The 24,077-nt window shown below is 44.5% G+C and overlaps 1 protein-coding gene across 5 annotated transcripts in view; it reads left to right on the top strand.

The window, feature by feature from the left end:
- The window catches only part of SMIM8 (small integral membrane protein 8), a 62,997-nt gene extending 46,090 nt beyond the window's left edge, over positions 1-16,907 (top strand). For 2 of the 5 annotated variants that reach the window (XM_073673164.1, XM_073673163.1), the window contains exons 2-3: positions 6,875-7,075; positions 15,269-16,907. In XM_073673164.1, coding sequence (XP_073529265.1) covers positions 6,935-7,075; positions 15,269-15,427 — 300 coding nt within the window. In that variant the 5' untranslated portion in view covers positions 6,875-6,934 and the 3' untranslated portion in view covers positions 15,428-16,907. The other 3 variants (XM_073673161.1, XM_073673162.1, XM_073673160.1) reach the window with 3 other exon arrangements.
- Positions 16,908-24,077: the final 7,170 nt, after the last annotated feature.

Genomic DNA, 24,077 nt, shown 5'->3' on the forward strand with positions numbered 1-24,077 from the left:
TTGGACAAAGTCTCTGGTTAGCCAGTCCTGGTCACACAGGCTAGATAGCATCCAGTACCCTGGCTTAGTCTGGATAAACCACACAGGAGTCCTTTTCCCTCCATACACAAGACCATGTGTCAAACAAACGGACTCTATTTTAACTCTTAACCACACACAGAGATGAGGTATTAGGGCAGCCAGACCCGCCCATCTCTCAGATTGCTTGTAAAACCTGGCCCAGATGCACCAAACAATCCTGTTAGTGCTATACACACTAGAGCAATACTCCAGGATTACATCAAAGATGACAACCATCTCTTTGATACATACCTTCCATCAACTATGTGACCGGCAGCTGCCTTACAATATATATATATATACGTGTATATATATAGTGGTGGCCAAAAGTATTGGCACCCCTGCAATTCTGTTAGATAATACTCAGTTTCTTCCTGAAAATGATTGCAATCACAAATTCTTTGGTATTATTATCTTCATTTAATTTGCTTGCAAGGAAAAAACACAAAAGAGAATGCTTGGTTGCACAACCTTTAGCCAAAATAACTGCGAACAACCGCTTCCGGTAACCATCAATGAGTTTCTTACAATGCTCTACTGGAATTGTAGACCATTCTTCTTTGGCAAACTCCTCCAGGTCCCTGATATTTGAAGGGTGCCTTCTCCAAACTGCCATTTTGAGATCTCTCCACAGGTGTTCTATGGGATTCAGGTCTTGTCTCATTGCTGGCCACCTTAGAAGTCTCCAGTGCTTTCTCTTAAACCATTTATAGTGCTTTTGGAAGTGTGTTTTGGGTCATTGTCCTGCTGGAAGACCCATGACCTCTGAGGGAGACCCAGCTTTCTCACACTGGACCCTACATTATGCTGCAAAATTTGTTGGTAGTCTTCAGACTTCATAATGCCATGTACACGACACGGTCAAGCAGTCCAGTGCCAGAGGCAGCAAAGCAACCCTAAAATATCAGGGAACCTCCACCATGTTTGACTGTGGGGACCGTGTTCTTTTCTTTGAATGCCTCTTTTTTTTTTCCTGTACACTCTATGTTGATGCTTTTTCCCAAAAAGCTCTACTTTTGTCTCATCTGACCAGAGAACATTCTTCCAAAACATTTTCGGCTTTCTTAGGTAAGTTTTGGCAAACTCCAGCCTTTCTTTTTTATGTCTCGGGGTAAGAAGTGGGGTCTTCCTGGATATCCTACCATACAGTCCCTTTTCATTCAGACGACGACGGATAGTACGGGTTGACACTGTTGTACCCTCGGACTGCAGGGCAGCTTGAACTTGTTTGGATGTTAGTCGAGGTTCTTTATCCACCATCCGCACAATCTTGCGTTGAAATCTCTCGTCAATTTTTCTTTTCCGTCCACATCTAGGGAGGTTAGCCACAGTGCCATGGGCTTTAAACTTCTTGATGACACTGCGCACGGAAGACACAGGAACATTCAGGTCTTTGGAGATGGACTTGTAGCCTTGAGATTGCTCATGCTTCCTCACAATTTGGTTTCTCAAGTCCTCAGACAGTTCTTTGGTCTTCTTTCTTTTCTCCATGCTCAATGTGGTACACACAAGGACACAGGACAGAGGTTGAGTCAACTTTAATCCATGTTAACTGGCTGCAAGTGTGATTTAGTTATTGCCAACACCTGTTAGGTGCCACAGGTAAGTTACAGGTGCTGTTAATTACACGAATTGGAGAAGCATCACATGATTTTTCAAACAGTGCCAATACTTTTGTCCACCCCCTTTTTTAGGTTTGGTGTGGAATTGTATCCAATTTGGCTTTAGGACAATTCTTTTTGTGTTTTTTCATTGAAGACAAATTAAATAAAGATAATAATACCAAAGAATTTGTGATTGCAATCATTTTCAGGAAGAAACTGAGTATTATCTGACAGAATTGCAGGGGTGCCAATACTTTTGGCCACCACTGTATACACAGTCATGGCTGGAAGTGTTGGCACCCTTGAAATAGTTTCAGAAAATAAAGTATTTTCCCAATAAATTATTGCAATTACTCATGTTTTGTTATACACATGTTTATTTCCTTTGTGTGTAATGGAACAACACAAAAAAAACCAGAGAAAAAAGGGCAAATTGGACATACAGTAATTGTTGAGTCCGCACCACACGTGGCGGTTGCAGACTGTGTTATACAGCAGGCACCTGCCTGTAACAGCAGTAATCTAAGCTTGCTTCCATTGCTGCTGTTCTATTTGGATGCTGTTTGCAAGTTCCTATTGGGGAAAAAAAAATTAAGTAAAATTTTTAACAAAAGTTTTCAAATATATAGAGGATTGAATCAACTCTCCCCAATATAAATATAAAGAAATAAAAGTATTAACAGATCTGGTGTCACTGAATCTGTAAAAGTCCGATCTATCAAAATTTTTAAATGAATTAATGAAAACCTGTCACCAGATCAAAAGTCGCTAGTTTTTATCTCTGTTTTTTCTCTCTTTCTTTCTTAAAGGGAACCTGTCACTTGATTCCTACTTGATTGTTTACGCCGATCTTGATGAGGGGACATACTTGAGACAAACGCTTCTGATTAATGAAGAGGTGCGTGCCTCTTAATGAATCTGGATAGTCTGACGAGTGGTTTTCATCTTTGTGCGCTATTCCAGAAATCTCACTCCAGTCAGGTATTGGAGTGAGATTTCTGGTGTAGGGAATGCCACAGCTCGTCATAAATTAGATGAGCTGTGGTGTCCCATCCCAGCTTCGCCCAGTTTCTCAGAACTGGGAAAAATTTCAGAAAAAGCGCCAAAAGTCGCAAAAGTTATAACTCTGAGTTGCGCCTAAATTTTGTAACTTTTCAAAGCTTTTACGCCCAATTTCTGGTGGGAAAGCTTTGGTGAATTGGGCCCATCGTAGCGCAGCCTAAAGATATATCCGCAGAAAGTCCTGTGAGCAACAACAATAAAAATTAGCACCAGACAAAACGGCGGATTTCAAAATATATAATAATAATAATAATAAAAACAATACCTAAGGAAGCATTAGGAATAAAATAAAGAGCAAAAACCGATCACTCTCGCCCTGATGACAGGTCCTCTATAACCCATATGGTAAATACTAAGTGATTTTTCCCCCACATTTTCTAATAAACTGAATGGCGCCATTTAAAGCTACAAATCGTCTCGCAAAAAACACGTAGAAAACGAAGAAAAGTTATGGAGGGGACAAAAACGCCAAAGCACGAAAACAAAAAGCCCCTTGTTCTTAAAGTGGTTAAAACGTCCATCTTGTTACACGGGTCGTTACAATTGTGACGTGGATCTTGAAAAGGCTTTTTATTGAAAATATATGTCAAAATCAACACCAATCAATAACATTTGTACAGGGGCCACTCATTAATGTAACTATACCTTGATGGATTGTATAGACCCCCTTCAGTCCAATTCATAGTAACAATGATGTAAAGATGACATCTTTAATAAACATGGATATCAAATAATAAAATTACACAAAAGTATTTATCATTTTACCAAGCTCAAAGAGGAGAGCGCCCCCCACTGGCCGTGTCAGGTCTTCTCACTAAGTCTCCCTGCCAGATCAGTGAGTAAGGTGCTGTTCATACTCCAGCCACAAGATGTCGCTGTGTACTTCAATGTTTCCCCATGTTCCTAGACTTCCGGTGTTTGCACGGAGTGACCTGACCCAGGACGGTGGAGCGAGGTGTGAGCACGTGACGTGTGTCCTCCCGGGAGCCCTGCACGGTGGATGTAATGTCTGATGCGGGTGGGTGCACGGTGCTTCCCTGCAGTTATGGCGCCGCCATGGCTGGCTACAAGTGCACGGGATAGGGATTAGTACTGCTCTCATCATTAACATATCTGCTGTAGTTCCTTTAACCCATTCACTCTCTGGCAAGTTTTGGTTTCTGTGCTTTTGTGTTGTTTTTTTTCCTGGTTTCAAAAAACTTAACTTTTACATTTACATCCACAGACATATGAGGACTAGTGTTGATCGAGCACATCATGATACTTGGGTGCTCGACCGAGCAACAAGCCCAATGTAAGTCTATGGGAGACCCGAGCATTTTTCTGGCGGTCCCCCCCCCCGGCGGTCTGCAGAGGGCCTACAATTTGCCCAATTGATGGGAACAGTGCTCAATGAAACATGTCAGACAGGCACAATATATAGGCAGACAGGTAGGGTATATAGGAGAGTGCATGAAAAACCTAGCAGGGGACTCGGAACACACTAGTGACCTCTGATTTTCACGCACTCGTTTCTTTAAAAAAGCCGTCCGGCAATTCAGCAGCGGCATACACCGGTACCCGACAATTTAGAACAGAAAGAAAAGAGCATCACACATAGATTAGATAGATAGAAACATGTCAGTCACATATATAAGAAGTACAGTGATAGTGTTGATTACTGTACTTGTCATTTAGTGTTAAAATAAAGGATTTATTTAAAATAAAATTGGCGTGGGGTTCCCCGTAATTTTAGTCTCTAGCAGAGGTTAAGCAGACGGCTGGGGCAGATGTTTGAAGCCTGGGAAGGGGGTAATACCCACAGAGCTTCCCAGGCTATTAATATCAGCCCCCAGCTGAATACCTAGGCTTTACTGGCTATTAAAATGGGGGACCCCCCAAAAAATGACATGGGTTCCCCCTATTTTACTGGCTAGGCAGACAGCTGGGGGCTGATATTAATAGCCCAGGAAGGGTGCCATGAATATTGGCCCCCTCCCAGGCTAGAAACACCAGTCGTCAGCCGCCCCAGAAATGGCGCATCCACGGGATGCGCCAATTCTGGCACTTAGCCTCGCTCTTCCCACTGCCCTTTAGCGGTGGCAGTGGGGTAATAGGGTTGGGGTTGATGTCAGCTTATAATGCTAGCTGACATCAAGCCCAGGTTAGTAATGGGGAGGCGTCTATAAGACACCCCCATTACTAACCCCATAGTCAAAGTGAAAACCAGAATAAAATCTTTTAATTGAAATAAACACACAATACTTTAACCCTAGAACGCATGACCATAAAAATCTACATTTTCACATACCTGGGGCCTTTTAGGCCCGTGTGCAAATAACATGGAATAACTCAAACAAAAATGACAAACAACTATATACCTGAGGAATACCTAGAGTTTCAAAATTCTAACTAAAGTAATCTTGCAGAAAATAGAGAACAATTAACAGGGCGGGCCTGCAAGGCCCCAGGTATGCGTTCTAGGGTTAATATTCTAAATTAAACTCTACTTACCATATCGCCCAATCCAGCTGAAGCCAATGTCTCCTGCAATAAAAGTAAAATAATAAACCAACCTCATCTTTACCTTTCCATGGTTCCCACGACGGCTCCAGCTCTGCTACATTGAGATGGCAGGCTGGATCGTAGCAGAACGCTGCCATCCAGCTTGTCATCCTTCAGAGACACTGCGGAGCGCAGGCATGCTTGCTCTCCACAGTGTCTCGCTGCAACGGCATCCAGATGAGCCGAGTTCATGTCCAATGAACTCTGCTCACCTCATGCATGTCACTGACAGCGTCGGAGAATTCTCCTGCTCACGCGGTGCCGTCATTTGTCGCTGGGTGATCGCGGCCGCTGTTCACTGTCACTTTATGATTGCGGCCCCTGCGTGCTGTCACTTTATGATTGCGGCCCCCGCGCCGTCACTTTATGATCGCTGTCGCTGGGTGATCGTGGATGCGTGCTCATAGTGTCAGTGTGCTTTAATGTTTGAATCCTGCCTATTGGTGCTGCCGCTCACTACACCTAGCCAAGTCGGGAACTTCACTGCGCGTGAAGTTCTAGGTTTTTCAGTTTTCTTGCTCTCTGTGCAAATAAGAGCGTATCCTCCCTTTTCTTTGAGCTGGACATTACATTCATGTAGTTCACCATGCCTGGGTGTTCATTATCCTGGTCTCCGTCCTCCTGAGCCCTTATCCACATTACGTCATTAGTCACATGGTAGGGTTTCAATACTAGAGGTTAGGACTGTCCCAAATAGGTCACCGTGATGTGGTTGCATGGGTTTTAAAAAAAAATTTAAATCAAAATTATGTTAACTAAGCACCATATATTATTTTCATGCACTTTTACTATTGATTTACTGCAGGGTATTTGCTTATTTTGTTTTTATCTTTGTTGATTTGCAAAGACATCTGAATGAGTCCTAACTTGCTGCCTAATATAGCCAACCCCTTGACAGGTGCTGTTGTCACCAGATAATCATGATATTCTAGTTTTTTTTCCTTAGTGGTTTTAATGATTGTGCCATACTTTGCCACCAAATTATTCACCTGAAACCACATCTTGGCCTAATGATGTGCCATGTGGGACTTCTAAATACCGGGTACTGCAGTAGTGAGGATGCTTTATGTCATACCCTCAATAGCATTTCCTAAAAATGGAAGGTGTAGGAGCTGCTGGGAATCTCCAGAAATCCCATGGAGCTGAGCAAAAGCACAGGTGGAGCGTCTCTTGTGTTAATCCAGTACTTCCATTCATGGCTGCTAGGGGAGAGGGTTTGCAGATACAATCAAAATCAAATGCATTATGGATAGTCTATTTGGGATCCGATTTTATTTTATTTTTTTTAATTTTTGCACCCTCATAGACTTGAATAGGCAGGTCTTATCCAATATATGGAAGAGAATAGTGCATGATCTGAACAGCCCTATTGAATAACATTGGTCGGTGCGATGTCCGATGATTCCAGACAGCAAACATCAGTACGATGTGTCTGAACGAGCCCTAGATGTAGTTTTTGGTGGTGAGCAAAATCACTGGTTTATGAAAGTTTATTATTCTTCTTGCTATATTGTTTATTTTCCCAATACTGTAGTTTCTTTGTGTTTTGTTCTGGTAACTGATTCCCCCTGATGCCAAATTTTCTCATTTTGTTTTTATATCAGACTGAAAGTTCACCATATCCCAGAAGTACCCAGAGCCTGCTGCCATTTCCACCCGTGAAGATGTCCTCATCATCTTCCTCTGAACCTTCTGGTATTAAAAGCGATGTCCCCAAAGACAAGGACTATCGGACACCTGGATTTAGAGGGGTGAAAACGACCAGTCTATTCCGAGCTGTGAACCCCGAGTTGTTTATCAAACCTGTAAGTCATATTCTCCATTAAATGGTTGTGGTATAATAATGCTCCGTCACATCTCCGTGCCCGGTCTTATCAATTTCATTAGAAGAAAATAGAATGGATTACAGCTCTTTACCTGGGCCATAGATTTCGCACCCATAAGAGCAGATGTTTAGCTGCGTCCCCTGGAGGGATTTAATGTTTTACAGCTGAATATAGTTATGTTCACTGTAAAATGAGATGCACTATTTGAAACTGCCATATGCAGGGGATAAAGGGAACGTGTTGTCTTAAAATAACCCTATTTAAACTGGTTCTCATGTTAAATGAATTTTTGCAAAAAAAAATTTCTTAATTTTACATATATATTACTTTATTAAAAAAAAAAAAAAAACGTGCTATTTTTACAATGGTCACTAAGCCCAATACTAGACCAGCCCTTCCTGCTTCTTACAGATAACTTTTTAGCTGTCTCATTATCCTCATTACAATAACACGTATCCCCTCCATACACAGTGGATAACACAGGATCCAACATTCACGTTAGATGATGGTCACAGCTCTCCTGCTCCCACCTCCATTCACAATGACCTTGTGTACAGAAATGGCTTGTACATGAGTCAGTGGGGTTAGATGCAGTCTATTGCTGCTTGTGTCCATGTGGCTGCAAAGAAGCATGAGTCTAATACGAGGCCTGGTAGCCAGTGTGAAAATTTCAGGACTTTAGATTTATTTAAAGGGAATGTATCATCAAAAATGTTTTCAATAATTGAAAAACTGTAAAGTATTAATATTTTAAGTATAAAAATAAATAAATGTAAAAAAAACTACCGTATATTCCGGCGTATAAGACGACCTGGTGTATAAGACGACCCCCCTACTTTCCTGTTAAAATATAGAGTTTAGGATATATTCACCGTATAAGACTACCCCTTTTCCAACACATACCAAACACCGGTAAAAATTAAAAAAAAACAGATTTGAATTTAACATGGTCCTTTTTTAATTTAAATTCTTATGACATGCAGGTATATAGCAGGAAAACAGTCACTCATAAACATATTAAAATAGGGGGGACCCCACGTCATTTTTTGGGGGGGTCCCCCATTCTAATAGCTAGTAAAGGCTAGGTATTCAGCTGGGGGCTGATATTAGTAGCCTGGGAAGCTCCGTGGGTATTACCCCCTTCCCAGACTTCAAACATCTGCCCCAGCCGTCTGCTTAACCTCCGCTAGAGACTATAATGATGGGGGATCCCACGCCAATTTTCTTTTTAAAAAATCCTTTATTTTAACACTAAATGACAATTGAGGGGTTAATAAAGATGCAGTCCCTAAATTATTATTAATTTTGTAATTAATTTTTCCCAAAAATGTTGACGTGGGCTTTGCCATATTTTTGAGTCCAGCCAGGTACAGCAGGCAGGAACGGGCTGCCCCCAACCACCAGCTGCCTATTTGTACCTGGACGGACACAACAATATAGGGAAGCCCTTTTTTTTTTAATTATTTCATGAAATAATTAAAAAAAAAAAAAGACGTGGGGCTTCGCCCTATTTTTGTGTCCAGCCAGGTACAACTAGGCAGCGGGGGGCTGGAATCTGCAGCGCAGGGAGGCCCAAGCTTTCTGGCCCCCCCCCGCTGCAAATTGCAGTCCGCAGCCACCCCGGAAAATGGCGCGTTCATAGAAGCGCCATCTTCTGGCGCTGTACCCAACTCATCCAGGGCCCTGGTGCGGTGGCTCACTGGGTAATAAAGGGGTTAAGGCCAGCTTGGCATTATCAGCTGGCCCTAAGCCTGAAATTCATGGGGTCACGCCAATATTAGACATGACCGCCATGAATTTCTAGTAAAGTACCGTATATTCCGGCGTATAAGACGACTTTTGAAGACTGAAAAATCTTCTGTGTAGTCTGGGGTCGTCTTATACGCCGGTAATGCTTTTAAACTTTCAGAAATTGACATGCGGGGATACTCTGGGGGTGTTAATAAGCTGCCGTGGCCGTATCCCTGCCATGTCGGAGTTAATATAAGGTGGAGGGAGTTAAAATACGGCGGCGGTAGGTCCAGACAGTCAGCGCTTCTGTGCTGAAACTGACACATCGCTGCGTATTCCCAGCTCCGGACACAGCGCAGGGCTTCTGTGCCGACAGCTTTCACTTGTCACAGAAGCGCTGCGCTGTGTCCGGAGCTGGGAAGTTCGCATCGCTTCTGTGACAATATATGAAAAGCCGGCAATTCAGCAGCGGCATAAGCCGGCACCCGACAATTTAGAATAGAAAGAATAGAGCTTCACACATAGATTAGATAGATAGAAACATGTCAGTCACATATATATGAAGTACAGTGACAGTATTGCTTACTGTACTTGTCATTTAGTGTAAAGGATTTATTAAAACAAATAATAGTGTTTTCATGCACCGTCTCTTTAAAAAAGCCGGCCGGCAATTCAGCAGCGGTACCCGACAATTTATAACAGACAGAATAGAGCTTCACACATAGATTAGATAGATAGAAACATGTCAGTCACATATATATGAAGTACAGTGATAGTGTTGGTTACTGTACTTGTCATTTAGTATTAAAATAAAGGATTTATTATTAAAAAAATTGGCGTGGGGTTCCCCTTAATTTTAGGCTCTAGCGGAGGTTAAGCAGACGTCTGGGGCAGATGTTTGAAGCCTGGGAAGGGGGTAATACCCACGGAGCTTCCCAGGCTACTAATATCAGCCCCCAGCTGAATACATAGCCTTTACTAGCTATTAAAATGGGGGACCCCCCAAAAAAAATGACGTGGGGTCCCCCCTAATTTAATAGCTAGCAAAGGCTAGGCAGACAGCTGGGGGCTGATATTAATAGCCCAGGAAGGGAGCCATGAATATTGGCCCCCTCCCAGGCTAGAAACACCAGCCGTCAGCCGCCCCAGAAATGGCGCATTCATAGGATGCGCCAATTCTGGCACTTAGCCTCGCTCTTCCACGCTGCCCTGGTGCGGTGGCAGGGGGTAATAGGGTTGGGGTTGATGTCAGCTTATAATGCCAGCTGACATCAAGCCCAGGTTAGTAATGGAGAGGCGTCTATAAGACACCCCCATTACTAACCCCATAGTCAAAGTTAAAAAAAACACAAACACCCAGAATAAAGTCCTTTAATTGAAATAAAGACACAATTCTTTATTGTTCTAAATTAAACCATACTTACCATCACGCCCATTCCAGCTGAAGCCAACGATCTCCTGCAATAAAAGAAAAATAATAAACCAACCTCATCCTTACCTTTCCATGGTTCCCAGGACAGCTCCAGCTCTGCTACATCGAGATGACAGGCTGGACCGCAGCAGAACGCCGCCATCCAGCCTGTCATCCCGCAGACACTGAGAAGCGCAGGCGTGCTTGCGCTCCTCAGTGTCTGGCTGTGACGGCATCCAGATGAGCCGACAATGAACTCAGCTCACCTCCTGGACGTCCGTCACTGACAGCGTGGGAAACTTCTACTGCGCATGCGGGGAGCAGGAGAATTTTCCCACGCTGTCAGTGACGTGCATGAGGTGAGCCGAGTTCATTGGACATGATCTCGGCTCATCTGGATGCCGTCACAGTCAGACACTGAGGAGCACAAGCATGCCTGCGCTTCTCAGTGTCTGCCGCATGGCAAGCTGAACGGCAGCGTTCTGCTGCGGTGCAGCCTGTCATGTGAATGTAGCAGAGCTGGACCGGTCCTGGGAACCATGGAAAGGTAAGGATGAGGTTGCTTTATTATTTTTCTTTTATTGCAGGAGATCGTTGGCTTCAGCTGGAATGGGCGTGACGGTAAGTATGGTTTAATTTAGAACATTAAAAAATTGTGTCTTTATTTCAATTAAAGGACTTTTTTCTGGGTGTTGTGTTTTTTTTAATTACTTTACTAGAAATTCATGGTGGTCATGTCTAATATTGGCGTGACCCCATGAATTTCGGGCTTAGGGCCAGCTGATAATGCCAAGCTGGCCCTAACCCCTTTATTACCCAGTGAGCCACCGCACCAGGGCCCTGGATGAGTTGGGTACAGCGCCAGAAGATGGCGCTTCTATGAACGCGCCATTTTCCGGGGTGGCTGCGGACTGCAATTTGCAGCGGGGGGGGCCCAGAAAGCTTGGGCCTCCCTGCGCTGCAGATTCCAGCCCCCAGCTGCCTAGTTGTACCTGGCTGGACACAAAAATAGGGCGAAGCCCCACGTCTTTTTTTTTTAATTATTTCATGAAATAATTAAAAAAAAAAGGGCTTCCCTATATTGTTGTGTCCGGCCAGGTACAAATAGGCAGCTGGTGGTTGGGGGCAGCCCGTTCCTGCCTGCTGTACCTGGCTGGACACAAAAATATGGCGAAGCCCACGTCAACATTTTTGGGAAAAATTAATTACAAAATTAATAATAATTTAGGGACTGCATCTTTATTAACCCCTCAATTGTCATTTAGTGTTAAAATAAAGGATTTTTTAAAAAGAAAATTGGCGTGGGATCCACCATCATTATAGTCTCTAGCGGAGGTTAAGCAGACGGCTGGGGCAGATGTTTGAAGTCTGGGAAGGGGGTAATACCCACGGAGCTTCCCAGGCTACTAATATCAGCCCCCAGCTGAATACCTAGCCTTTACTAGCTATTAGAATGGGGGACCCCCCCAAAAAATGACGTGGGGTCCCCCCTATTTTAATATGTTTATGAGTGACAGTTTTCCTGCTATATACCTGCATGTCATAAGAATTTAAATTAAAAAAGGACCATGTTAAATTCAAATCTGTTTTTTTTTAATTTTTACCGGTGTTTGGTATGCGTTGGAAAAGGGGTAGTCTTATACGGTGAATATATCCTAAACTCTATATTTTAACAGGAAAGTAGGGGGGTCGTCTTATACACCAGGTCGTCTTATACGCCGGAATATACGGTAATTAAAAAAAACACAACACCCAGAATAAAGTCCTTTAATTGAAATAAACACACAATTCTTTATTGTTCTAAATTAAACCATACTTACCATCACGCCCATTCCAGCTGAAGCCAACGATCTCCTGCAATAAAAGTAAAATAATAAAGCAACCTCATCCTTACCTCTCCATGGTTCCCAGGACCGGTCCATCTCTGCTACATTCACATGACAGGCTGCACCGCAGCAGAACGCTGCCGTTCAGCTTGCCATGCGGCAGACACTGAGAAGCGCAGGCATGCTTGTGCTCCTCAGTGTCTGACTGTGACGGCATCCAGATGAGCCGAGATCATGTCCAATGAACTCTGCTCACCTCATGCACGTCACTGACAGCGTGGGAAAATTCTCCTGCTCCCCGCATGCGCAGTAGAAGTTTCCCACGCTGTCAGTGACGGACGTCCAGGAGGTGAGCTGAGTTCATTGTCGGCTCATCTGGATGCCGTCACAGCGAGACACTGAGGAGCGCAAGCATGCCTGCGCTTCTCAGTGTCTGCGGGATGACAGGCTGGATGGCAGCGTTCTGCTGCGGTACAGCCTGTCATCTCGATGTAGCAGAGCTGGAGCTGTCCTGGGAACCATGGAAAGGTAAGGATGAGGTTGCTTTATTATTTTACTTTTATTGCAGGAGATCGTTGGCTTCAGCTGGAATGGGCGTGATGGTAAGTATGGTTTAATTTAGAACAATAAAGAATTGTGTGTTTATTTCAATTAAAGGACTTTATTCTGGGTGTTTGTGTTTTTTTTAACTTTTACTATGGGGTTAGTAATGGGGGTGTCTTATAGACGCCTCTCCATTACTAACCTGGGCTTGATGTCAGCTGGCATTATAAGCTGACATCAACCCCAACCCTATTACCCCCTGCCACCGCACCAGGGCAGCGTGGAAGAGCGAGGCTAAGTGCCAGAATTGGCGCATCCTATGAATGCGCCATTTCTGGGGCGGCTGACGGCTGGTGTTTCTAGCCTGGGAGGGGGCCAATATTCATGGCTCCCTTCCTGGGCTATTAATATCAGCCCCCAGCTGTCTGCCTAGCCTTTGTTAGCTATTAAATTAGGGGGGACCCCACGTCATTTTTTTGGGGGGGTCCCCCATTTTAATAGCTAGTAAAGGCTAGGTATTCAGCTGGGGGCTGATATTAGTAGCCTGGGGAGCTCCGTGGGTATTACCCCCTTCCCAGGCTTCAAACATCTGCCCCAGCCGTCTGCTTAACCTCCGCTAGAGACTAAAATTAAGGGGAACCCCACGCCAATTTTTTTTTAAATAAATCCGTTATTTTAACACTAGATGACAAGTACAGTAACCAGCACTGTCACTGTACTTCTTATATATGTGACTGACATGTTTCTATCTATCTAATCTATGTGTGAAGCTCTATTCTTTCTATTCTAAATTGTCGGGTGCCGGCTTATGCCGCTGCTGAATTGCCGGCTTTTCATATATTGTCACAGAAGCGATGCGAACTTCCCAGCTCCGGACACAGCGCAGCGCTTCTGTGACAAGTGAAAGCTGTCGGCACAGAAGCCCTGCGCTGTGTCCGGAGCTGGGAATACGCAGCGATGTGTCAGTTTCAGCACAGAAGCGCTGACTGTCTGGACCTACCGCCGCCGTATTTTAACTCCCTCCACCTTATATTAACTCCGACATGGCAGGGATACGGCCACGGCAGCTTATTAACACCCCCAGAGTATCCCCGCATGTCAATTTCTGAAAGTTCAAAAGCATTACCGGCGTATAAGACGACCCCAGACTAGACAGAAGATTTTTCAGTCTTCAAAAGTCGTCTTATACGCCGGAATATACGGTATATATGTAATTTTTTTAAAAAATGATATATAAAATATATGAAAAATAATTTGAACAGTTTTTAGATTTTTCACTTTTAAACACAGCAGCTACTGACATTTGAAATGAAAACCTAGTGTAGTGGATAAGATCTGCTCACATGTGCCATCACTCCTCTTCAGGGCATAAGGAAGAAGTTTAGGATCACCGTGCAGAGCCATTTTGTTGGTGACTGCATAGTGATACTGATGGGAACAGTGTCCCGAGGATGGCTGGCAGTGCCGATCTGTTTGTTTATTCTGCTCGCTATGTCATGCTGGGATTAGAGATGCGCGGAGTGTATCGCGCGCTGGGATTAGAGATGCGCGGAGTGTATCGCGCGCTGGGATTAGAGATGCGCGGAGTGTATCGCGCGCTGGGATTAGAGATGCGCGGAGTGTATCGCGCGCTGGGATTAGAGATGCGCGAAGTGTATCGCATTTTTTTCAGTCATTGTAACTTGGCAATAAAATGCGATCAAAAGATTGTGTCTATCCTAAAATGGTATGAATAAAAATATCACTCACCAAACTAAGCCTCCACACAGCACAATCAATAAAAAATAAAAAGTTACTGATGTTAAATCAACTTTTTTTTTTTTTTCAAATTTCCAAATCTCTTTTCACGTCAGAAATAATAAAAAAACTGGTTTGGTATTGCTGTAATTGTACTGACTTTTTACCTGGAAGCAGGTTCTTTTCAACAAGGTATTCTCAAGTTAATAAATTGCTTTAATTCGTTAGACTGCGTAAAAATAAGCAAATTTGCAATTAACTTGCATTTTTATGTACTGTCATTCTTCTGCAATGAGAGCTTTTATCTTTTCAAGTGTACAACTGGTTTCCACAGAACTTCACCACCATTGCCTGTCTAGACCCTGGAGAGTATGTGCAGTAGTTGAATTTTAGGAGAGGAGTTAAATCTTAACATATCTGTCAGCTCTCTGGCCCATTCATTTTTATACAGAAGTTATCTACTCACTTTCCTCCCCTTTCCTTGCTGCTCCTGACTAGCTGCTTTTATCAATCCTGCAAAACTAGACTATAATGGTGCCGACAAAGCGAATGTGCATTCTTGTCGTGCACCATTTTCGGGTGTGTAGCCTACTGGACTCAGACACTCAGACTTAGTTGACTGCGTCTGAGTGTCCGCCTCCAGTAAAGGTCCACGCCCAAAAATGATGCATGACAGAGCACGCATTCGCTGTGTCGGCACCATTATAGTCTATGGTCCCATCGGCACTTAAGTCCAAATCCTGTTTTGCGGGGGTTCGGACATAAGCCCTGGCGGAGCCACTGAGCATGTACTAAACACAATGTGAAAGTACCTTAAAAATTGTTGCTCAAGCTGTGTGTTGCTCAGGAGGCAACTTGAGAATAACCCTTTCATATTAACCGGAATAAATTACATATTTACATTATTTTTTCTCTTTTTTGCAGAACAAGCCAGTTATGGCGTTTGGACTTTTCTCGATTACAGCGTGTGTTGCCTATATTGCTTATTTACATGCAACAGAGGAAAATAAGAGAGAAGTGTATGAAGCGGTTGACAGTGAAGGAAACAGATACACCAGAAGAAAAGCATCCAAGTGGGATTGAGTCACTATGATTTCCTTTGGTTTCTTCTCGACAGTATTTAGAAAGTTATCATAAGCAGCAAGAAATGATGCTATAAAATCTAAGAAACACTATGAACAGCAAAGTGTAGCTGCGTAGTTCAGACAATGACTGACACTCAATGGTGAAGATAAAATCATGCCTGGGGAAGATTTTGCCACTTTTTTCTGAATGGATCTAATGGAAAGGACTGAAAATATGTACACGGGACTACCGGCTAGGAGACTTGACCATAGCATGCTCTAATTTGACTTTTGAATGATATGGTTGTTATCCTATGAAATAGCCCAATCGTAAGCCATGTTAACACTAGCCTTCATAGGCAGAATGTTAATATGTTATTATTTTTCAACAGTGCACCACATATATAATGTGAATAGAAAATATCTGTTCTTCATGTAAAGAGTGCCTGGCATCCGATAAATGCCAAAACTTAAATCATTCGATATTTTCAGAGGTTACAGGGAATTTGTCATCCCCTAAAGCAGATCGCTTGCATCCTTACCTCCAGGAATCTAACTGATTCTGAGAATGGGGGGTGGAGGGATGTAAAAAAAGCAATGTGTCCCCTTTACCGTTCGCTCAACTCAATGGTGCCCCAGCTGTCAGCTGTGCAAGAAACTGCAGTGCAACCTATTCAAGTGAATAGGACCATCTGCAATGCCGATTCTGAGGATGAGTGGAGCTCCATGAGGTTGGACCACTGATAATAAAGTAATGATATACCCAAGCTATATACCATTACTTTTAACATGGGACTGCCCAGCACCTATGTGAACTATGGAATTTGGTCCTTGGCTACTTCCTTACCCCAATATTGCTTTTCCTGTTCCCTGCTGTGAAGTAGGAAAGCAGATTTTGGTGAGTAATGTCACTAATCTCCAGTCCCCTTCCTAGGACAGTCTGTGCATGATTAGGCACCAGCACAATCAGGGGGAGTGTATTTCCCATGTGTTTTTTTTTTTTTTGCAACCATTCCTGTTTGTGGTTAAAAATTAAAATCACATGTAACCTTCACCAAAGCTGCATTGTATGAATAAGGCCTTAACATAACCAGACAATCTCAAAATTGGTCTCTTGGGAGAAGTAATTTGCAACAGAGGCAAAGTGCTGCGGATGTTAAGTGTGAGCCCAGACTAAGGTCTCTTACCGACTGCTGTGAACCAGGCACTTTTTGTGCTTATACGATAGATGCAAAAAAACGGACAAACACTGTGATCTATAAAATGTTTGTTTTTTTTTCTTATAGGCAAATGAAATGTGTGGTCAAAGAGAACGAGGTTGATTCTAAACTTCACATCTTCTTGCAAAAAAATGACAAACTTTGAAAAAAAACTTTACCTGTAAATATATCAGGGAAGTGCCATAAATGCATATTAAATGTAATAAATCATGTCTTATTTGTCAGTGTTTAGATTTCAGTAGTGATCTTTTAATTAATAAAGCTTATCGGGGAAACTAATACATTTATTGTGACGATAATGTGTGATCAGCAAAGATTTCAGAAGTCATTTCTTAGAGATTTTATTGCATGCTAGTAAATGTATGCTTGCCTGATACATATTAATATATATATCAGATGTCAAAAAATTATAGTAATGCAAAAACCGTTGCCTAATCATTTCCATGTCTGTATTATTACAGAGTGATGCAGGAGCAGCAATGGATTTCAACATTCATGCAGTCAAAAAATACAGCTTTGACGTAATTTGCAAAAATTGTCTTACAATAGGAAAGTTTCTCCCTCCACTGTACAAGAAGCTCCATTAACCCCTTTACCCCCGAGGGTGGTTTGCACGTTAATGACCAGGCCAATTTTTACAATTCTGACCACTGTCACTTTATGAGGTAATTACTCTGGAATGCTTCAATGGATCCCCCTGATTCTGAGACTGTTTTTTCGTGACATATTGTACTTCATGATTGTGGTAAAATTTCTTTGATATCACTTGCGTTTATTTGTTAAAAAAATGGAAATTTGGTGAAAATTTAGCAATTTTCAAACTTAGAATTGTTATGCCCTTAAATCAGAGAGATATGTCACACAAAATAGTTAATAAATAACATTTCCCACATGTCTACTTTACATCAGCACAATTTTGGAACCAAAATTTCTTTTGTTAGGGAGCTAAAAGGGTTAAAAGTTGACCAGCTATTTCTCATTTTTCCAACAAAATTTACAAAACCATTTTTTTTAGGGACCACATCACATTTGAAGTCACTTTGAGGGGTCTTTATGACAGAAAATACCCAAAAGTGACACCATTCTAAAAACTGCACCCCTCAAGGTGCTTAAAACCACATTCAAGAACTTTATTAACCCTTCAGGTGCTTCACAGGAATTGTTGGAATGTGGAAGAAAAAAATGAACATTTAACTTTTTTCACAAAAATGTTACTTTAGACCCAATTTTTTTATTTTCACAGGGGTAACAAGAAAAAATGGACCCCAAAATATGTGGGGAAAAAACACTGTTTGGGTGCACGGCAGGGCTCGGAAGGGAAGGAGCGCCATTTGACTTTTTGATTGTAAAATTTGCTTGAATAATTAGCGGACGTCATGTTGCGTTTGGAGAGCCCCTGTGTGACCAAACATTGGAGCTCCCCCACAAGTGACCCCATTTTGGAAACTAGACCCCCCAAGGCACCTATCTAGATGCATAGTGAGCACTTGGAACCCCCAGGTGCTTCACAAATTGATTCATAAAAATGAAAAAGTGGAAAAAAGCACACTTTTTCATTTTTACAGATTAATTTGTGAAGCACCTGGTTTTCCAAGTGCTCACTATGTATCTAGATAGGTGCCTTGGGGAGTCTAGTTTCCAAAATGGGGTCAATTGTGGGGGAGCCCCAACGTTTAGGCACACAGGGGCTCTCCAAACACGACATGGTGTCCGCTAACAAATTGGAACCATGTCGCGTTTGGAGAGCCCCTGTGTGCCTAAACATTGGAGCTCCCCCACAAGTGCCCCCTTTTTGGAACGGATTCCTGATTTGTCAATTTTATTATGTAGTGTTATATGCCAGTTGTGTATTACAACCTGACAAACACTACACAACTGAAGTATGACAACCTGACGAACACTACGTCAGCTGTGTAGTGTTCGTCGGGTTCTCATACGTCAGAAATTAATTCAATAGTCCATGGAGGTATGGTATCTTCTGAAGCAGTCTTTCATGCAGAGGCCAGGTTTGTCGGGGCAGGTGTCACATTGATAAATGGTGTCCTTGCGTATTCCTCTTCGGTAGCACACTCGCCACTTCTTTTGTGACTTACCCTTTTTTCTGCTGTGAGGGATCTGCCCCGGGAAATGCTGGCCCGGTACAATTCGAGGTCCTTCAGTTCCAGAAGTAGTGGGACCCGCTCCGCCACCATTGCTAAATATCAGGGCCTTGATAACTTGTCTCCTGAAAGTGAAGATACGACGCAGAAGTCTGGCCTGCACATTGAGACAGAAGGAAAGCGTTGTGCACGGCCAGCTTCTTATACCATACCTTGGCCTTTCTCAAAGCACTGTACGGCTGGAGGACTTGATCGGAGAGATCAACTCCCCCATGTACTTGTTGTACCCCACTACACAGTCTGGTTTGGCGACCTGTGTAGTGGAACCTCTTACAGTGCTGAGGGTGCTGCCATCACCATGTATGGTGGTCAAGAGAAGGACATCCCTCTTGTACTTGACCACCAACAGGTGGTCGCTACATTGGGCTCTGCTCTCACCCCTTCTGAGCAGCTGCCCAATTAGCGTCTTTGGGAGGCCTTTCTGATTTTTGCGGACAGTACCGCAAGCTGCGGTATGTTGCGCAGAGAGGGACTTGAAGAGTGGGATACTTGTATAAAAGTTATCCACGTACAGGTGATAACCTTTATCCAGCAGTGGGTGCACCAAGTCCCACACAATTTTCCCACTCACTCCCAGAACAGGGGGGCATTCAGGGGGTTCAATCCGGGAGTCCTTCCCTTCATAAACTCTAAACTTGTGAGTGTACCCTGAGGTACTCTCACAAAGTTTATACAGCTTGATCCCGTACCTGGACCTTTTACTGGGCAGGTACTGCCGGAATCCAAGCCGCCCCTTGAAAGCAATTAAGGACTTATCCACGCAGATGTCCCTTTGGGGCACATACACTTCACCAAACTTGTTGTTGAAGTTCTCGATGACCGGCCGAACTTTGAAAAGACTATCAAAGTTCGGGTCATCGCGTGCAGGACACCTTGCATTATCGTTGTAATGCAAGAACTTGTGGATGGCCTCAAAACGTTTCCGGATCATCACCATTCGGAACACTGGAGTGTTATACAAAACGTCAACACTCCAGTATTGCCGAATCTCTGTTTTTTTTTACAGGATCCTCATATGAAGGACCAGGCTCCAAAACTTCATCATTTCTTCTGCGTCTACAGACCAGTCAGAAAATGATGAAGAGGGGTTTTGTTCCAAAAATTGATGAGCGTACACATTAGTTTGGCCCACCATGAGGTTTATAAAATCCTCAGAGAAAAAGACTTTGAAAAAGTCTATTTCTGTGAGGCCGGTGGTGTCCAACTTGATTCCTTATTCCGCCACGAAATCAGGAATCAATGGCTAAAAATTTTCAGGGGGCGAGGTCCATATGGGGTCGGTATTGGGGGCGCTGGAACATCTCTCCTGCGACGACTGCGGGGCGGTCCAGGAGAACCAGAGGAAGAAGAGGAGGACGATGAGGCGTCAGAAAAGCAAAGAAATGTGGGATCCTCGTCCTCGCTGTCGGTCTCAGTGTCGGAGGCAACAAAAGAGTATGCCTCCTCCGCTGAATAGCGAGTTTGGGATGAGCCAGCCATTTTTTTTTCTGTGTATGTGGTGCGTGTGTGTCAGTAATTTATTTAGAGTGTGTGTGTGTCAGTGTGCTTGGTGTGAACTTTTTTTTCCTGAAAAAAAAGAACTACCGTGGGTGGTTCAAACAGTGAGCACAAGTGCTGATCGGTGAACTATGTCACCAATCAACTCTCGGCAGCTGCTGGGTGTGTGCGCGGATGTGGTGCAAAGATGGGGGGGGGGAGAATTGACAGGGACAAGAAAAAGAAGAGAAAGAAAAAAAGAAAAGTAGTGAAAACAGCAAACACAGAAAAGAAAAAAAGAAAAGTAGTGAAAACAGCAAACACAGAAAAGAAAAAAAGAAAAGTAGTGAAAACAGCAAACACAGAAAAGAAAAAAGAAAAGTCGTGAAAACAGCGAACACGGAAAAGAAAAAAAGAAAAGTTGTGAAAAGAAAAAAAGAAAAGTCGTGAAAAGCAGCGAGCACGGGCGTTGATCAGTGACGTAGACACTGCTCAACGCTCGGCCGCTGCAGAACGCACGAAAACAATAAATTGGTAAAAAGGATGGGGGGGGAGAGGGGTGGATGAGGGGAGAACAGAGATGCACTTACCAAAGTCTTCTCTGTTCTTCTTTTAGCAGGCTCAGGAGCAGGATCCGCAGGATAAGGAGCTGGAGACCGACGACCCAGGAGACAGGAGCAGGAGATCCAGGACCCTGGACAGCAGCCAGACGCCGAAGCTCAGCCAGCAGCCTGAAGAGCTCAGCAGGATGCCGGAGTAAGAGATCCAGGACCCTGGAGAGCGCAGAGGGATGCCGGAGCAGAAGCAGCGACTGGAGCAGGTAGGAGAGAGGTCTTGTAGTGTCACAAAAGGTTGTGGAACTACAAGGCCCAGCACAGAGTGATCAGACGTGACCGCTCTGTAGAAATCCTCACCAAGTGTGAGGATCTGCAGGGCGGTCAAAGGGGGGTGACAGGGTGGTGACAGGCAGGTCACAGGCCGGTCACCACCCGGTCAGGTACTCTGATTGGTGTGATTGATGATGACATCGATCGCACTAATCAGAGATGGCTGGGGCCTGGGCACGCACCACAGGGGGTTACAGGGAGGTGACGGGCAGGTCACAAGCCGGTCACCACCCTGTGACCGCCGTGTCACCTGTGTTCATGTACTCTGATTGGAGCGATCGATGTCATCATCGATCGCTCCAATCAGAGCTGGCTGGGGGCTTGTATGACTTCACAGGGGGTCATGGGGAGGTGACAGGCAGGTCACAAGCCGGTCACCGCCCTGTTACCGTGCGGTCCCGCTGTGATCGGTGCGATCTATTTGATCGGCGATCGCACCGATCCTAGCAGTTCGGGGAGAGGGCTGGGGTTACTAGGCAACAGCCTAGGATCGGTGCTCTTAGGAGCACCGATCCTAGGCTGCACATTACTGTTTCCGGCAATCTGATTGCCGGAAACAGTGAGAAATGCTGTGATTGGCTGTTCAGAATTGAACAGCCAATCACAGCGATCGTGGGTGCGGGGGGGGGCGGCACCACCCCCAAGATGCCGGCGCCATCTACCCTGAGGTAAGATGGCACCGGAATTTTAATTTTAGCACCGCGACTTCGGTCGCGGTGCCGCTTTAAAGTTAGGGCGTACTAATACGTATCTGGTCCATAAGTCCCAGGGCACAGATACGTATTAGTACGCCTTGGGTCGGAAAGGAGTTGTAAATCAAAATTGAGGGGCGTGGGGATTGAAGATAGAGGGAAAACAAGTAGATGGGAAGGTGCACTTAAAGGGACTCTGTCACCGCAGAATGACTGTTCAAACCAAGTACAGGCACTCTGTGCATCACGACGGGGCCAATCATTTATATACACCTTCCCACCTGCTTGTTTTCCATCTATCTCCACCCTATCTTTTTTGACAGCTCTGGCTTCATAGAGCCAGAGAAGAGTGGAGATAGATGGAAAACAAGCAGGTGGGAAGGTGTATATACATTATTGATCACGCCATGATGCACTGAGCGACTGTACTTGGTTTGAACAGTCATTCTGTGCTGACAGACTTTTTTAATTCCATGTGGCATGACAGCTGCATTCCCATACCTAAAACTTGCTACGCCCCACCAGGCGCCAATCCAGTGCGCTGGGTTCACTCTCCCTGCTCCTTGGCTGCTGCAGTATGAGAACAGTCTTATCAATCAAGGTGCCGGGGGAGTGATTATGGCGGGTTCACTGTGTAGTGAACAGTGATTGCTCCAGCACCACCCCATTGACTGGAAGCAAGCGATTACAGGGAAAAGACAACTTTTTTTTTTCCTCCCTGTAGCTACATTTCCAATTAGACTGTCGATGTTTAAACCGCTGTTCACTTGCACTATATCTGCAGGTAATTACTGTTTGTTTCAGCACTGAAACCACATGCTTTTTTTTTTTTTTTTTTTTTTTTTTTTACTGCATAGCAAGAACCCAAAAAGAAAAAACCCTGGGAAAGCCCTTTAACTGACTAATGGCAGGGACAGGCCTGATGAATACATTGTGTTTCTTACTGTCAAAATAGATAAAATCACAGTATTTTGCATCTGGATTTGAAAACTAAAACCCAACTTGGGTTTAAAATAAACAAGAGGTACAAATCTTCCCACAAGTCCAAATCCAGGAATCCGTGTTAGGGCGGTTTCACACATCCGGATATTTCCGGTATTTTAAAAACCCATACCGGAGATGTCCGTGTGTGGCATTTGTGTACCGCATCAGGAGCATGAATACCGGTGCCTGGGATCAGTGTACAGTTAGCGCTGTTCCCAAGTGCTGGGTGCTGAACACTGCACTCATCATTGTCTCCTGCCGGCGCTGCGATCAGCATGAGCAAGAGACAATGTTGGGAGTAGTAGTCTGCTCCCGCAGTGTCCATGTGTAAAAATAAGAATAAAATAATAAAAACCATATACTCACCTGTCCGGATATGTCCCCCACTGTAATCCTCTGACCGCTGACGCCGGGGATAATGACTTGCTCCAGCGAGCAGGCCCCAGGGCTGCGCTGAGCTCAGGAGCGGTGTCCTGTCACTCAGTAAGCTCTGCTTAGTGCAGGGCCCCGCTGGAGCGGCTCATTCTCCCTGGCTCCTTGATGTGAGCAGTCGCATGTGACGCGCCCCTGGGCCTGCTGTGTCGCGCAGCGTCTCGCGCACGGGGGCTTACCCGGAACCGGATCAGATGAGGGTTGTAGTCTTCGAGTGGCGGGGACCCGGTCCGTGCCCAGGGAGTCAGACTCAGTGTGTGGCAGTCTTGATAGATGTTATTTGAGTGTCGACTACGCCACCCGTTGATTTGCAGCTATGGAGCTGCCGCTGCAGGGCAGACCGCTGAGGCCGGTGTAGATTTGTGCAGCGTGATAGTATAACCCCCAACGGGAGGGGTATGGCCTCAGGGCAGCCGACGTGGAAGATGGGGGTAGCAGGAACCACTCAGAGACGGTGCGGTGTAATTCAGGGTCTTTACTGGTAACAACGATAGACCCTCCCGGAGTACTTGCTAGCGAACGGGGCCTGGTCAGTCCTTGAGCAGATGGGATCTCCCCTGGCCAGGTGGAGTTGTAGGCCTCCCAAACTGACTGTACTCTTCTGGCTACCTTGCTAGAAGCGGATATAAGTAGCCCACGTCCCTGAGTGTACTGTGTGGTGCTCACCCGTATGGCCGGTGACTCGGGGCCTTCTATTGGCTTCCGCTCCACGATGGCGGTGCTGGTCCCACACGTGTGACCGTGCCTTCGGGTTTCTGGGCCTGAGGACCTGAAATCCCCTGCCGGTCGGCTTCTGCTGCTGGGTAGGAGTTAGTCCCC

Source organism: Phyllobates terribilis, unplaced genomic scaffold, assembly GCF_046119375.1.
Source record: "Phyllobates terribilis strain yellow unplaced genomic scaffold, ASM4611937v1 Scaffold_3__8_contigs__length_932513732, whole genome shotgun sequence".
Lineage (NCBI taxonomy): Eukaryota > Metazoa > Chordata > Amphibia > Anura > Dendrobatidae > Phyllobates > Phyllobates terribilis.